The sequence below is a fragment of the Marmota monax genome, unplaced genomic scaffold, assembly GCF_021218885.2.
Source record: "Marmota monax isolate L192 unplaced genomic scaffold, Marmota_monax_Labrador192_F-V1.1 WCK01_AAM20220418_F8-fsc00017, whole genome shotgun sequence".
NCBI lineage: Eukaryota > Metazoa > Chordata > Mammalia > Rodentia > Sciuridae > Marmota > Marmota monax.
Genome location: NW_026695241.1, coordinates 18,102,298 through 18,119,333, shown reverse-complemented (window position 1 = coordinate 18,119,333; position 17,036 = coordinate 18,102,298). Strand labels below are relative to the sequence as shown.

The following is a 17,036-nucleotide window of genomic DNA, read 5'->3' as shown; positions in this document are numbered from 1 at the left end:
TTTCTGGCAGCCAGAGGGAAAGTCAGGTTCAGTTAAATACAAGAACGACAAGCAACATGGCATTCAGAACAAGAGCTATTTATTACAAAAGGAACCTCTTACGGTTCCACTTTTCTTTTCTTTTCTTTTTTATTTAAATAAAACGTGGCTCAAGATGCTGGCTCCAGGTTGGGCTTACTGACAAATGTCTCCTCCTCCACCTGCAGCCTGTGAGATATGTCACCTTTCTGCCAGTTCCCAAGGCTGCAGCCCACATTCAGAGCAGCACCTGACGGTCTCTTCCCCCAGCACCTTCCAAACAGCACCTGAGCCCCTTGCAGCTGTACCACTCCATGTGGCCTTGTCCCCAGAGAAGTGTTTGCCAGCATGAGTGTGGAGAAAAAGGAGTGGGAGTGAGCCCTCTTTCTTCCATCCTTGGAAAGCAGCGCAAGAGACTGAGGGAACTTTTGTCCCCAGTGTGACCAAATTAGGAGGGAGGGTGGGTGGGTGCTAGCTGAGCTCTCTCCTCGCTTCCCCTCACCCAGAGGTCACCCTATTGGCTTCTTCAAATGCCTCCCTTCCAACAAGTTCTTCTTGGGAAATGAGAAGGCAAAAGGGAAAAGAAGCCACCTCCTGGATGTCATCATGGGTCACCATCTTGGCTAAGAGCCAACAGATTCCTGCATCCAAACCTCTGAGACCCCATCCAGATGGTGCCCACACCCAGCTCAGGAGAAGCCAACTCCACCTGTGAGGAGGAGGGCGCAAGGGCCAGAGCTCATCCATTCTGCTCTCCTCCCCTGGCAGAAATGCAATTTAGCAGGCGACCCAGACTCTGCACGCAGGCCACACTTCCTGCTGGGGAGTCAAAAGGGCTGCAGCCGTGGGAGAGGGAGGTCATGGGGCCTCAGATCTAATTAGCCACTCTGCCTTGCTTTCCACGTGGCTGCATTTCCTCTATTAACATTAATGATGCTTGGTCTGAACGTCCACGCATGGCCCAGAAACTTCCCTCCCTACCACTCAAGAGGTAGCACAGTCTGTCCCTGAGACCAATTTCCAGTCTCCGTGGCAACCATCTCCTGAAGATGCTTTAAAGAGCTCTGACCCTGTCAGAGTTGTTGGGAACTACTGCAAGGGAAGATGAAACGTGGCAGAGATTCATCATTAAACCCTGAAACATCAAACTCCTCTGAGACAAAATAAACATTTTTGTCTTGTACTGAGAGGAGGGAGGCAGGCTGAAGGGCTGGCCTTGGGTTGGTTTGGTTCTGACCCAAAAGTTTTCCTAATCCCTCTGGGGAGACAAGTGGAAGGAGAGGCTCTGAGCTCCTCAGCTGTGCTTCAAAGTGGTAGACGCTGGAGCCGTTGTGCATCTGCAGGAGTTCTGGGTTTGGGGATAGGAGATCAGTGAAGCAGTGAACAGGAAAAGGGAAGCACCAATAGCCAAAGAGGGTATCAACAGGGGAGGACTGGAGAGGCCAAGAGGTCCAGCAGGAATGGGAATGTCATGGTCCGGATGGGCCAGAGCACCCCCTGCCCTGGCACAGAGCCACAGACCCTGCTCTCCCTTTATCTGTCTTAGCAGTTATGAAGGGTTCCCAAGGGCTTTCCTGGTGATCAGGAGAGAGCGGCTGTCCTGGTCCTTGTGGCCAAGTCAGATATAGAAGGAAAGGGACAGACAGTGAGAAGGACCCTCTGGAGTACAGGCCAAGGGACATGGAGCTGCCAAGGACAGGGTGGGGTTCTTCCCATCAACCTCAGTGTGACATTCCCAGAGAAAGGGGAACAGGGCTGAAGCCCAGTGCCATGCACACTGCAGGCAGAAGTTCAGCCACCTGTGGTCACAGAGGACACTCAAGGAGGCAGCAGGGAGCAGGCCCTCCAGTGCAGGACACTTGCTCTCTTCAGCTGGACTTGTTTGCTTATGGGAAGGAGGGTAGTGCGGCTTCAACGGTCCCATCTGCTATGCCCCTGGTGACATCCCCAGGGGTCAGTCCCTGAGGCCCTCTTGCAGGTCAGAGGCTTTCTAAGGGATCTTAGAAACCCAAACCAAACCAAATCCAATGTGAACAAATACCAGAAAATATTACTGTAGCCCTGGACTATTTCTTAAGAGTTTATGACTCTCAGCTGTCCACAGTTACACGGTCCATATTCCACAGGGATTTGGACAAGTGTGCATCTCACACACACACTCCCACCCTCACACCCACCCTCATGCATGCTCATCCTCCCTTGTGTTGCACACTTGGGGAACTGGGCCTAGGAGACACTGTCCTCTGTAGTGCTGCAGACAGGCTGTGGCTCATTTTAGTGTTGAGTTTAATCCGGATTCACTCCCGGAGCTCGGTCCTGGCAGGCAGCAGAACTCTCCAGGCTCCTGAGGCAGTGCTCCCGCAGCCGAAGGGTCCAGGGACTGGCTCACAGCTGGTGTCCCCAGGAAGTTCCTGGATCCAGGCTGGGGTCCTTGCAGCAGCCTCAAAAGTCCCATGATTCCAGCCACCTTAGTCCTGCCATTGGACTCTTGGGGTCCTGGGCTAAGGGACCAACCATCCCGTAAGCCAGAGGGTGGAAGAGGTAGAAGCTGTGAGAGAAGCAGAGAGAGGCAGTGGACATCCCAGGCCAAGCTGAGGAGCCTGACGCCAGCTGTTCCTGCTGGAGATCCCGGGTCTCTGCCAACAGCAGTCCTTCTCTCTCAGTACCCCGTCAGTGCGAGCTCACCATACGGGCAAACTCTGGCATGACCTGAGAGCTTAACAACAAGGAAGGAAAGGGCTCTTCCCCACAGGCCTGGGACAGGGACCAAGCTTAGGGTCTGGCTGCGGGATGTGTGGCTCAGAGCAGATGTTAACATGTGTTAACCCTCTGTGGCAGGCATGTGCTTATAGATCACAGGTCCTACTACAACCAGGCAGTGACTCCACAGGGAATCTGTGAGTCTCACCAGGAAGTGGGGAAAGAGGACTTTCCAACCTACTACCTCCTTCTAATGATTCTGAGCTACATCTCCCACATCCCCCTTCCCATTTGCTCCCTTTCTCTCACCCCACCAAGAGCTGTTCAGCAGAGAGACAGGCTGCCCCTTCCAGGAATGCTAGGATTGTGCCAAAGCTGGGAACCACTGGCAAAGGACTGAGTCCCAGCCTCTCCTACCTCACTGCACATCAGACTCACCCAGGGGGGCTTTAGAAATAGTGACCAATTGTCTCACGAACTCTGGGGACAGGACCCAGCCATGAGAACACCTTTTTTTAGCATCCTAGGACGTTCTCAGTGCGTCCAGGGCTGAAGCACCAGTAACGCATACAAGTGTGCACACCTGTAGGCAGCTCCCAGGAGCAGGCTCAGGATTCCCAAGGCGTGTACGCCCCTGGCCAGGCAAGAGGAAGCCAAAGCCCAGGCACAGAGCCGCAGGAGGGTGTCCCACAGAATGCCTAGTGGAGAGAAGACAAACTCAGCCCGGCCCAGCAGAGAACAACTTCTGAGGTGCGGCAGGAAGGAACCACCCCACACCAGGGAGCAGAGATCTGCTCAGCTCTGCTGCTCCACAGCAGCCACTCCCCCTTCCCAAACCCCTTCCTTTTCACCCCACAGAGCAGACGGGCAGTGCTGACCTGTCAACATGCTGGAGAAGAGCATGGCTGGGAAGTAGTGGTGGAAGTAGAGGATCCGGCCCATCAGGAAGAATGGGAAGTAATGGAGCACCCACCCGAGCAGCACCTGGCCTCCTCCTCGCAGCAGGATCTTGGTCAGCCCTGGGCCCCAAGCAGCACAGCCCCAGTCAGGAAACAGGGAGGGCAGACAGCCTGGGCACAGTCCAGCTCTGCCCTCCTCGCCCTGTGACTCTGAATAAGTACAGTGCCTCACCAGGCCTTCCCTCAGGTGCAGCAACCCAAACAACCTGATGGCGGCCAGAGACAGGAGCAACTGGGTCGAGAGCCCTGGCCAGAGCCCAGCCTGGAAAGGCCTTGGCACCACGGCAGGGGCACGGCATGCCAACAGGGGGCCTGATCTGGTGTCTGGGCAGGAGGGAACCTGGCTCTAAAAATACCCAATCTTGCCCACCTACAGACCCAATCCTCCCCTCCCTGCCTCCACAGCCACAGACCCTTGCAGCAGCAAACAGGGATGGAAGTGAGGGTAGAGAGCAGGATGGTACCTGACACCATCTGTTGGGAGAGGGAGGTGCAGGGTGAAAGGGCCTGTGTGGTGTCTCGGATGCTGAGGTCCATGCCTGACAGCTAAAGCAACCAGGAGCAGCACCAGGACAGGAACCCACTGCCGGCCTATCTGAGGTACGGCAGAAAGGAGCCACCCCACGCCAGGGAGCAGAGATCCCACTAGAGGACAGGGCCACGGAGCAAGGAGGGGCAGAGCAGAGAAGATGGGCAGCTTTCGCTACAGCATAGGGGTAAAAATGAAGGCTCTGAAGTTGGACTGCTAGGGTTTGAACCTCAGCACTCTTATTCCTGGGGCAAGTTCCCTAATCTCACTATGCCTCAGTTTCCTAATCCATAGAATGGGGTAATAATACACTACACCCCAGAGTGTTGGGAGGATACAGTGTTGAAACGGCAGTGGGTGTCTGGTGACTAGGCTTTCAAAAAACAAGAAGGGAAAGCATGAGTGGTGAGGGTAAGGGACACCCCCTGCCCCCAGCAGGCAGGCCCTCTAGCATGCAGGCTGCTACTAGCTGCTAGGTGGGGCAGGGAGAACCCAGCAACCTGACCTTCCACCTCAGCAGGCAGCTGTGCCCCTCTCTGTATGGCGATGGCAGCAATGCTCCCTGAGAGGAGGTAGAGGGCAATGCTCACCAGATTCAGCCACCAGATCACCTGCATGGAGATGAAAACCAGAGGATGAGAGGAAAGGAGCAGCTCTCCACAGGCAAGTGTAGGAGGCCCTGAGCCAAGAACATCTGGGCACTCACCGGATTGCCAAGCAGATAGACCCGGAAGTCTGTGTCATTTGCCCCTGAGAAGCGTAGGCCCTGTGGAACAGAGCACAGCTTGCTGATCCAGAGCCCAGCTAATCCCCAGCCACCCATTCGAGGGCGGAGAAGACTCTTCACCCTTCACAGACAGGTAGCCCAGACAGGAGTTCAGAACATGCAAATTCCACCCGAGTTCCCTGGGGAGCTGGAGTCAGCATCAGGGCAGAAATCGGAGCCCAGCTCTGGCCCGCGCATCCCAGGAGAGGCCTCCCTATGCCACCCCAGCACACCCTAGCCCTGTGCAATCTTCACGAGTCTCTTTCTGGGCTCCATTTCCTGGAGGAGCTCCAGCCATGGGCCATACCTGGTAGTTGATGGGCCAATGCCAGGGTTTGGATGTGAACTCATTGTCCTTGGGTTTAAGGCCATTGTTCCCCTGCAGGAAGGTAGCAAAGAAAAGCTGGTCAATAAGGAGATCTGGAAGGCTGAGAGAAATGTGAGGCTCAGCTATCTTAGATATAAGCCAAGTGTCAAGAGCAATCCTCCCTCTCTCCTCTCCCTCCCATGCAGGGAAGAGTCAGGTGCCCACCTGCAGCCACTGTCCACTGCCTACAATAACTGCCATAATATTCTTCCCCGAATAAACAAGCTCCACTTGCCATCAGAGGCCATCAGACCCTCTACGCTAGAGAGAAAGAAGGGGAAGAGGAATGAGGGACTTGTTTCCATTAGGCGCAAAAAACACACCCGTTGCCAAGTCAAGGACAGTGTCAGGAGGGCAGGTTGGGGAATATAAATCAGAGCTTATTTATTCAATTTCAAACAGAAAAGCAGAGACTCTGAGGCGTGTCTGGACCTGGAAAAGGTTCTTTTAGCCTAGTGTTTCCCACCGTCTTTTCACCCCTCACCACCAGGAGCCTTTTTAGACATTTTCCCCCCAATGCACCCCACGATATTTTAATAGTTTAGCCATACTGTACGTCTGTTTATGTGCTACTATATCAATACCTGGGCTCTGTACAGAAAAATGGCAAGACTCTCCTTTCCTCTCCAAGCTGATATTTTATCTACTGGGAGAGAAATCACTCTCAAGTGCACACTTCAGCCTGAAGGACCTAAACTTGGCCTCTCTAATTCAGCAGCCAAGAATATCCAACAACTTGTGCCACCATGGCAGAATCAGGCCTTCACTAAAATGGAAGGGAACAGGGTCAGGACCCTGGACATTAGGCACCAGGGCTGGGCAGCCTCTTTATCAGCACAAACTGAGAAGACACCACAGAAGGGGAGTCAGGCACTCTGACTTAGGTTGGCATTCCAAGTCTTGCCACCCTTGACCCTTGGGGCCAGACGAGCCTCTGTCTTGGGAGCTGTCCTGTGCATTCCAGGATGTTCAGCACCCCTGGCCACTACTCACAGGGTGCCAGCAGCACTCCCATATCCCAACCCTCAGTTATGTCTGCCCAAAATTTCTCCTAATGTTGCCAAATATTCACAAGCAGGTTCTGAACTGAGAACCACCAATCTAGCCCAAGAAAGGTCTAGAAGTTCTGGTTCAATGAACTGTCACTCAAAGCCTTACTCATTCAACTCTTTGAGGGCTTGGAAATAGTTTATGAGTCTTCATATGGTGATTAGGTGGCTCCTATAGGGTCAAAGTACCATGGCGGGTTTCAGACCCAAAGAGGCAGCTATCCCACCCCTCAATCACTATGGCCATCTGAAAAGCCTTGAACCCCTGGAGCAGTGACTGAGGAAACTCAGCTCCTTCAGACAGTCAGCTGAGTCCCAAACTCAAACTCAGGAACTCCAGTCAGAACTGTAACTAGTCAAGGGATCCTATTTACTACATCAAACTCAGAGAAATCCGGCTCCTTTACTAAATCAAGAGATGGAAGGAGGGGAAATCTATAACTAACAGAGGTATATATGTTTATAAGTTGTCTTTCATGTTGCAAATCCAGAAGGCTTACTCCAGCTAACCTCATCAGATAAGCCAGTCTTCTCCACTCAGATCTCAGCTGGCAGAAAACCAGACACACAGACACACATAAACACACACCCCCCCTACAATTTCTGTAGCCTGAACTCACTGTTTTGATCTCTCCCTGACTCTACATTGGTTAAATAAGAGAACTCTCTTGCATCCTTTTTCTTCTTCGATAATGAAAAAATGAATGAAACTTTTTAGACTTCCTCATTTACTCTTAAAATTCTTTCCAGACTTAGACTGATATTCTTACTGACAGGCACATATTTAAAAGAGCTATGTCATCAGGCCACAGTGACAGTTACAAGCAAAGAGTCAGAGAGGAAGTGACCCAGAGATGGCTTAATGTCAACTCATCACCTCTCCATGTGCAAGATGACAAAATCTGAATTTTAAAAGTTTAATCTGGTGAAATAAGTCAACTATGTTTACTGAGCAGTGCTGACATAATCACTTCTGGCAAAGTCCACTTGACAGTGGGTCACAGAGGAAAGATAACAGCCCTATACCTCCCAGCTCAGTGGGTGGCTGAGGACCTGCCATCTCACTTGAGATACGGTGGTTCCTCAGTATCACTCCTGCAGGACTCAGGTTTCTCAGAAACCAGAGCAAGGGGGGGTCTCCCAAGGAGTACCAGAACTGCAGGGAGGTCTCCCCAATTCACAGGGGAAATTTAAGCTAGTGGACAGAATTTTCCCAATTTAAAGATTTCCTCTCTCAATTTTCCTTAAACCTGCTGTCAGCTAGCAATGACAAAGTGCAAATAATGAATCTTAAGAAACCTTAACAAGAGTCAGCCATGCCCCCTAAATAGTTTCTGTCCAGGAATATGGGTGGACTCATGGTTGGAATTATATGCTTAACATCCACAACAAATTCAAATTAGCTATTCATTATAACAGATCCTAATCTCTTATGGAGTGAACTATCAGTGTCTCATGATCTTCAACCAAGAGACTGTGGCTTTCAGGAGTCCTGCCACTGGTACTGATTTGCAAATCAGTAGAGGGAGAGAAGTATCACAGTAACTGGCACTGACTCTGAAAGCCCACTAGCCTAGCTTTGAAGCCTGGATCCACTTTTGACACAGAGCTCTGTAACATGGACAAGTTCCTTAACCTTTCTAGGTTTCTGTTCCCTCTTGTATAAACTGAGAATGACAATAATCTCCACAGGATTCTAATCAGTTTTAAGTGAGTTAATGTATGTACAGTGCTTAAAATAGTGCCTGGAACATAAGCGCTACACAAGTGCTCCCTGATATTAAGGTTGTTGTCATCACCATCATCACCACCACACCACCTTCCTCATAAGGGAAATGTGATATGTGATAAGGGAAATGCCCCTGAAGATGAAGCAAACCAGTAGATGAAGACACTTTCAAAGTCCTCCACAAGGGGGCAGTGGATCTACATCATGGTTACTGATCTGTGCTCCAAATCTGTGGCTGCTCCAAAGTACTTAGAGAATAAAAAGGGACCACAATACCCGGATCATGACCATGTGGGACTCCAGCAAGATCTCAGGAAAACTGGGCTGCAGCACATCCAGGCTGATATTTGGCACTAGGAAGAAAAACACATTTTCTCTTCACTGTCCATCCACGGTGTCCACATTCCTATCAGGAAACTGCAGCCTTCTTGACAAGCTGACAAGTAGGTGACAGTGTTAAGGATCATTTATTCAGCTTACTTTGAGCATGCATGAGGCATTCTGAGAAATACAAAGGAAAAGAACTACGAGGCCCGCTTCTGTGGTGTTCCAACAGCTCTCGGAGCGCCACTTCTCAGGACCTCCTGTCAGATCTGGGTGAGGACAGGGCCCAGGTCTGCCTCACTGCCAACAGAGCCACAGGCCCCACACAGTTCCTGGCATACTCAGTAAAGAGTTGCTTCGTGAGTCTGATTAGCTAAGGTGGTAAGGATGGGATGGGAAGCATAGGAAGGAGAACTTCAGCACAAGCCTGAAGGGGAGTTCAGGAAACAGATGGACCCAAACACTCAGTGAGCTAAGGCTGAAGCTGAAGTGGAGATGACAAATGGAGCTAGGAGCAAAGGTGAGAGACCAGATCAAGGCTGTAGCCAGGGGCTTCTCTCAGTGGCAGGCTGGATGTAGGAGAGGAGGAGCTCTGCCCAGGCAAAATGGGCGAGGACCAGCTGCTCCCAGCCTAGAGGGTGCAGAGGTACTCTCCAGGGGCAGAGACAGAAAAGCCCAGAGGGAGACAGAGGGTTCTGCAGGAAGTCACTGGTCACCTTAGGGAGAGGAGTTTAAGGAGGAAATGGATGAGAAGAAAAAGGAGTTAGAAGGATTGGTATTCACAACTCTCAGGAAGACACTCCAGTGAAAAAGGAAGAAGTGGCAACAATAAGATGAAACGGTTGCAGAATCTATGAAGGTTCATTTCTCTGTAAGGTAACTGTTCATTCAGAGCCAGCTGGGAAGTTACCTCACTCACATTTGGGATTGATATGGTCCTCCACATTCCAGATGGAGTTGAGGGTGTCTTTTAGATATGGTGTGCAGGTAACTTCCAGCTGCTCCCAGCCCCTGTGAAGAGTAGTCAAAGATGTCTACTTTGACTACAAAATACCCTCACCCCTCACCCTACCCCAGAGCACATCCACTGCTCTTAAACCCGTGGAACCCCTCTCTTTTCAAGACAGGGGCCATTATTTTCTCAATCTTACACTTTCATATTCCACAACCCTCCTAGGACTGGGCTAGGACATATTTTATGAAAAGATAGACCCAGAGAGTTATTATCACAAGCCAGATGTACAGATGTTCAGCTGTCAGAGCACATAAAATACCAAGGCTACCCTGGAGCTCTGTGCTCCGTAGTATACTTGATGCCTCTTCTCCTTCCATCTACAGCAAGGAGAAGCAACCTGAGGCAAACACTGACCATGGGAAATGGAAGCTCTGGCATTCTCCCTGCAGCATAAAAGAAAAAGCCCGAGCTCGATCAGGACTTCAGCACTCTGGAGACTTACCACTTGGGCAGAACCTTTCCTGAGGAGCCCAGGACACAACCTGTGACCAGATGAATGAGGCGAATTCGACTTCTCAGCACTTTTATCCGGTTCCCAAATTTTCTGTTAATAACCTCAATCCGCCAGAAATCATTTGAGTCCCCCGTCCCATTCTGCCACATAAACCAAGAAAAGAATACAAAATAAGATGACTTTAGAGAAGAAGTGTCAGAAAGGGAAATGCCCCCCCTTTAAACTGCCACCATATTACAAAGGTCAAACACCAAATCAGCCTCAGTGACTGAAGCAGGAAAGGGAAAAGGCCATAGAAATATCCCAAGTGACTGACATTGCCTCACACTCATGTGTAAAACTAGAGCAGCATGTTCCACTCCTGGAACCAGAAGTCCAATCCTTCACTTCACAGGGCTAGAGTTTAAGCACTCAATAGATATTTTTGCCCTTAAACCAAATTCAAGACTAAATTTGCCCTGAGCCAACAGAAGTAAATCATAAACCAATTGCATTCATTATCTTGGCACGTGGACAGTCACTCATGTAAGCCAGAAAGGCCTGGCCTGGATGCTGTACCTTGGAAATTAAGACAGTGGCATTTAATTGTCCTCAAGAGATTCCCACAAGAAAAATGATAAGGACAGTCAGAGTTGTGACTAGTACAATGTGGGATGAGCAAGTAGGAGGGTTGGGAAATCCATCTTAATGAACCCATGGAATCTTTACCAAAGCACCAATGATGATGGAAAAAAAATGTAACTCACGGAGCTACCTTTTGTGGGTGGGGGCAGTACTAGGGACTGAACTTCTCTGGCATTGAGCTACACCCTCAGCCCTTTTTATTTTGAGACAGGGCCTTGCTAAATTGCACGGGCTGGCCTTGAACTTGAAACCCTCCTGCCTCAGCCTGCTGTAATCTGTGGCTCAGATTAAAGGCATGTGACATTACACCTGGCACTCAGAGAACTTTATTAAGTCCATCTCCCTGAGGCAGTTAATATAAAAGCTGTGTGGATAATATCCCTCTGTAGACCAGGGAAGAGATCCTTAAAAATAAACCCAGTGAGAATTTGGGACCTGAGGTAGGATACCTGAATCATCCCCACTTAATCTACTCCCATTACAATTTTTGTAAAGTGGGGATGTGTGGACAATCAGAGGGCTTTAATAAACTAATTTATTTAGCTTTCTATAACAAACTCTTACTGTTATTCATAAATAACAATGAATCTATATCTAATCATTTCTACGTATGAAAACTTTGCAAGAATCCTTCTGCTATTCTATACATTGTTGCTAGAAAATCATTTATGAAAAACTCAGTTCATGAGGCCACAGGTAGTTCTTGGCTTCATGTTTAATGTAATTTTAAGAGACCCAAATAGCATTCATATTTAACATTTACTGTGAATCAGGACATGTAAATGATAGTTATCATATGAGAACAGAATGGAAACAAGCAGACTTCAGAGGCTGCTCTGCTCACAGCAAACCTAGACAAAAAGTTCTTAAATGTTAAGACAGTCCATGCACAGCTGGCAATCCTTAGGAATTCCAGAAGTCTTGGGTGGATGTGTCCTGACAGGCCTCCCTGAGCCAAGCCACACAACTTTTGACATCCTGCTCACACCCCAGCTGCTCACTTACTATGCCATAGCCGGTGACCTGATAGTGCTTCCGGGTCAGGGGGGCCTCATGATAGTGACTGTGCAAGTTCCGAGAGGTCCTAGGAGTGAGAAGAGAGAGAAGAGCTGTTACCTGAAGAGATGGGCAATGTTTCCTCCTTTACTGAGGATATATCTGTGAGGACAGAAAAATTAGCACCTGAACTATTAATTCCAACATATCAGGAATTTGTTGCCCATTCACTCACAAGAAACATCCAGAAAACTGGAGAAGAGGAGCTCAAACTGAGAAGGAGAAATGGTAGGAGCACTGGACTATGTGCCAAGAAAGGAGATAAACTCTGGGTGTCAGCAGGGTAGGTGGTGACTTTCAAATACTTGGTTGTTTGAAGCACTTAGCCTGCCTGCTTAGGAGGTGGGTCTGGGGAAGAGAAAAATCAACTTGATCTATACATGCCTGAGGTGGGCTACCTGCCCCATCCCCACTTAATCTACTCCCATTACAATTTTTGTAAAGTGGGGATTTGTGGACAATCAGAGGGCTTTAATTAACTAATTTATTTAGCTTTCTATAACAAACTCTTACTGTTATTCATAAGTAACGAATGTTCATTATAAAATTTTTGAAAATTTGCAAAAATAAAATTTATAATCATAAAAATTTAAAGGATGTAAAATCCAACTGACAAGAGAGAAACTACTGGCAATTACTTTCGTGCGTGTGTGTGTGTGTGAGTTGTGTGAGTGTGTGTGTGCGCACACACGCATGCATGTGTGTATCATCCCTGATTTCTTAAAAATCTATATCTAATCATTTCTATGTATGAAATTTTCACAAGGCTGCTTCTGCTATTATTTTTCTTTGTTCTTACACATAGTGCTCTATTTCCTTGAGTGATTTATTTTTGTGTATATTCATGTATTTTGAATACACTGTTGCTAGAAAACCATTTATGGAAACAGATTGCAGTGTCTTTTCCAAAGGAGAATTTGCATTTAGCCAGTCTAAGGTCACGTTCATTAAATTCATTGCTTGAATGATTTTGAGACCACCCAGGTGACATGAAGATCACCCACATGAAGATCAACTGGTAGTTACTTCTCAGGAACTGCCCAACCCTCAATACTCTGCTGGGTACCAAAGTCACTCTACCTGGGGACAAGTGAATAGTAGATTTACCCTTAGCCTATGACTCTTAGGGTTCCATATTTGGGGGAACATCACTTAATTTTGTTTTTTGGTATGCTGGGGATTGAACCCAGGGCCTCATACTAGGCAGGTGCTCTATCACTGAGCTACATCCTTAACCTAATAAATTTACCACTCTGGAAGAGACTAGAACTTTGACTTTCAAACCTTTCTCAAGGGGTAGTCAAAACAAAAGATCAAAATGAAAGACCAAAACTCAGAACTAGAGGATCCAGGTGAAGTGCCTTCAGGGCCCTACTTATTTTTCTGGATTCCATCTTTCACTTAGATTTTGGCCTAGGAAGTCTTTCATATCTTGTCACTATTTTATGCTTTTAAGAAGTAGTTTTTATATTTTCCCAGCATTTTTAGTCACTTCAGTGAGAACACTAGTGAAATAAACGAGCTTGTCATACTCTCAGAATTTGATGCTTACATTTTCTAAAAGTGGCCAATTAAGAGGAAGTTTTGGACAACTCAAACTTTTTCTCCCAGGAAAAGGGAAACCGAAAGGTGCCCTCAGAGGTCAAAGCTCCCCAGAGTCAACGCAGGCAGCGGCTAACCCGCCTTATGCCTTACCTTCATAGCTGGTTCTTCTCATTTTAGCACCGCAGCTTCATTCCCTGACTACAGCCTCAGCCAAACCTGACTTTCCTATATTTTATTTCATAAAAAACTCCTATCCCACTCATTACCTAAACAGCAAGTTCACTTAACTCTTTGTGTTCCAGTCGAACGATGTCTCCATGTCTCACGAATTCCACTGGGAATGAAGGGTCTAGGGGATCTGCTGAGAAGAAACAAGCATTAATACGGGTCATTCACTCACCAGGCCAGTATTGATGGAGGGCCTGCAGGAAAGCAGTGCCAGAGGTACTAAGAGTGCCGTGGGACCAAAGAATAGGGAGCCCAATCGCCTCAGAGGATCAGAGAAGGACGTCCGAGAGATCATGCTTGAAAATACTCTTAAAGGGGAGAATTTCACCAGGTGAACAAGTCAGGGAACGGCACAGAGCTATGAAAGAACAAACTCATGTGACCAACAGCACGTGGCTTCATGTAGTTAGAAGTGTAGGCAGGCAGGGAGTGGGCTCAGGAGACAGGGTGGAACGAGTGGTGCCATGCTGTGTACAGACAAGCCAGGTAACATGGCCTTCATCTGGCAGGCCTTTATCTGAAGCCCCCATGGGAACTGAGGCTGGGAAGCTAAATAACAAGATTTTCTTTTATAAGTAATAAAATAGTCTTCCAAAAATTCCATGAAAATCACCATCTCTCTTCAAAATCAAATCTTATCTCTGATAATAGACTTGGTAAGTGTGAAGAAAACGATGAAATGATGAAAGAAAAGGACTACTTCTGTGTCATGTGGAAATCAAGACTGTTCAGGATCTGGAAAGGCCATAAGGAAAAGGCCCTGGCAGTCATCAGAGCAATGCAGACTGTACTCTTGCAAATTTCCGTTCCACAGAGTGAAACCAATATTCTATGAATAGCTCAAGGTCAGGAAAGATAAATTTGCCAATGCAAATTACTGGCTCTCAAGAGAATTAGAGAACTTGACTGCACAGATGCCCATTGCTCAGCTGCTGTTTAGGGACTCCTAAGATTAATTAGCAAGATGACAAATCAAGGAAGTCAATAGAGAGGGAAGTTTTATTTCATATAGGCAGTGGGGAGGGGCATTTACATTCATCAACACAAAGACCTTAGGCTATTAAGTTCCCAGAAAATCCTTAGTTGTTTAGACAAAATGGAATAAGAGACGAGGGATGTCCAAAAGATTTGGTTCAGATCCACATGTATGGCCTTTCCTCCTAACTCTTTACTGTGGACCAGTTATGTTGGCCTGATGCATCAAAACACAATCAATGGCCAGGCGCAGCGGTGCATCACTGTAATCTCAGTGGCTAGGGAGGCTGGGGCAGGAGGATCGCAAGTTCAAAGCTAGCCTCAACAAAAAGCATGGCACTAATAAGCAACTCAGTGAGACCCTGTCTCTAAATAAAACACAAAATAGGGGGTGCTGGGCCTGTAGCTCAGTGGTAAAGCGCTTGCCTCACTTACGTGAGGAACTGGGTTCGATCCTCAGCACCACATAAAACATAAAGATACTGTGTGTCCATCTACAACTAAAAAAACATTTAAAAAATACAAAATAGAGGATGTGGCTCAGTCCTGCTGAGTTCAATCCCTGGTACCAAAAAAAAAAAAAAAAACCAAAACACACACACACACACACACATACTCTCTCTCTCTATTAGTATTATAAGAATATAAATTATGGTGTCATTTTTCTATTATTGAGGATACAAATATACAGATGCAAAGATAGTGGTTGTGTACGACATGTTTCTAGTCTAAAAAACTGAGGCAATAAAAGGAGAGAGAAAAAGAAAATGGATTTAGATGAGCAGCTGCCCATTTTTCCACAAAGGCTCATGAGCAGCTGGCCAAGAACAGGCTACACAGGTGTTGTCTGCTGAGTTACAGGGAATGCCTGTGACACAGGAGATTGACATGAGTATGGGCTCAGAAGGCACCACGATTATGCCCTCTGTTCTGAGCTGTGGCAGAAGACAGCCTGCAGGTAGCTAGTTACTGGACCAAAGAGGAAGAGCCAACTATAGCTCTTACTCTGCCCCTAAAGCCTGGAGGGCTCCATTCAGAGCTACTCTGCCTAGACCTTGAGGCAGATCAGCAGGCTTCCAGTGCTATCCCAAGCACCTGCCTAGACTAGCCCAGCAGGAGAGATGGCAGGTAGGGTCTGCACAGCTTGGTGTGCTCTATATCAGAAATGAGAGCAGCTTCCAGGTACCCTGGCTTGGGGCTGGCTACTCCCCAGCTTCTGGTGTGGCATGCTCAGGTAACCTCTTCCTAGATGAAGTCTGAGCCCTGTCCCTGCTCAATGACTTCAAAATAACAGTGCTACAAGTGTTTATCTGTTTTACTCACTGCTTATCCCCTGCGCCTACAACTGTGTTTAAAAACACAGTAGAAGCTCAATTGATAACTGCTGAAAGAATAACTGAGATCAGTAAAGATGCTGTCAGAGATGCTTGGGGAAGCCCATCTCAGTACCATTTTTCTGGAAGCAAGAAAAATGTTGAAGACTCAGAGGAAGTAATAATAATACAAGAAGCATCCATTCCCAAGCACCTTACCTGAGTTTGTATTGTGTTTCTTGATGATCCACAAGTTGTTATAGTCCTTGTGCAAATAGGTGGTGACCTGGATGGGAGTGGGACAGAGGAGGAGATGGGAAGAGAATACCATCACTATAACAGAGCTGGCCGGGACAATCCCCAGCAAACCAGCACATTACCTGAGTCTCTTTCAGAATCTCCCAGCCAGCAGCCCAAGTGCCATGTTTCCCAACAGACTCAGGGGCAGCATTGCTGAGTGAGATTCTTCTTCTTCCTTCTGGATTTAGAGGCCCTGTCCCTCCAGAACATTTGAATTCATTTTTGTATATCATTCTGTGTGTTATCATTAAAGTCCTATCCTTCTAGAGGGAGGAACCATGATACCTTGTATAACAGTCTCCAGCACAGATGAGTACATTTTAAAAAGGAATTCATAGCTGAGTGCGGTGGTACACATCTGTAATCGTAGCAATTCGGGAGGCTGAGGCAGCAGGATCACAAGTTTGAGGCCAGCCTCAGCAATATAGTGAGACTCTGTCTCACGATAAAAAATAAAAAGGGCTAGGGATGTGGCTGAGTGGTTGAAGTACTCCTGGGTTCAATCTCTGGTACCAAGAAAAAAAAATGCACAAAAAGTAATTCATACCATGCCTCAAACTTTCTAAGTAAAAATTCCATGCCATTGTATTTTCTATAATGTAGACAAATGAAACCAAAAAGCTCCATAAATATCTCATCCTAGAGTCATGGCCATTTTGTACACAATGATTTTAAAAAATAAATGTGTGAGCGCTCACATGCACATTTATAATGCTGCAGCTAATCTAACAATAATATGGAAATAGTATAAATATCTAATAATAGAGGAACAGTTAACATGACACTATGTCTATGGGATAAAACACTATACACCCACAAACAATCTTTCAAAGTGTTCTTTCAGCAGGATGGGAAAAGGCTCAAGAAACGATGATGCTGAAGATAACTATCATTTATCACCAGACTGTATGGACAAATCTTACCTTGTTTAATCATTATTATAACTCTATGCCGTAGGTGCTATGGCATTCTCCATGTTACTTATGAGGAAACAGACTGAATCATTGGTTCAGCATAGTCACAGAGTTTATGCATTAGGGAGATAGGATTGAAATCAGGTACTAACTACAAAGTTCCCAAGACAG

The 17,036-nt window shown here is 47.2% G+C and overlaps 1 protein-coding gene across 2 annotated transcripts in view; it reads right to left on the bottom strand.

Annotated features, from left to right (window-relative positions):
• Positions 1 to 62: 62 nt before the first annotated feature.
• Positions 63 to 17,036, bottom strand: part of Pomt2 (protein O-mannosyltransferase 2) — a 39,848-nt gene continuing 22,874 nt past the window's right edge. Inside the window, exons 10-21 of one of the 2 annotated variants that reach the window (XM_046440760.2) lie at positions 15,871 to 15,937; positions 13,424 to 13,496; positions 11,540 to 11,618; positions 9,899 to 10,050; positions 9,361 to 9,452; positions 8,394 to 8,470; positions 5,280 to 5,351; positions 4,913 to 4,972; positions 4,712 to 4,817; positions 3,597 to 3,737; positions 3,302 to 3,416; positions 63 to 2,566 (exon numbers count right to left, since the gene is read on the bottom strand). In XM_046440760.2, the coding sequence (XP_046296716.1) occupies positions 2,461 to 2,566; positions 3,302 to 3,416; positions 3,597 to 3,737; positions 4,712 to 4,817; positions 4,913 to 4,972; positions 5,280 to 5,351; positions 8,394 to 8,470; positions 9,361 to 9,452; positions 9,899 to 10,050; positions 11,540 to 11,618; positions 13,424 to 13,496; positions 15,871 to 15,937 (1,140 nt within the window). In that variant the 3' untranslated portion in view covers positions 63 to 2,460. The remainder of the gene's footprint in view (positions 2,567 to 3,301; positions 3,417 to 3,596; positions 3,738 to 4,711; positions 4,818 to 4,912; positions 4,973 to 5,279; positions 5,352 to 8,393; positions 8,471 to 9,360; positions 9,453 to 9,898; positions 10,051 to 11,539; positions 11,619 to 13,423; positions 13,497 to 15,870; positions 15,938 to 17,036) is intronic. The other variant, XM_046440761.2, reaches the window with a different exon arrangement.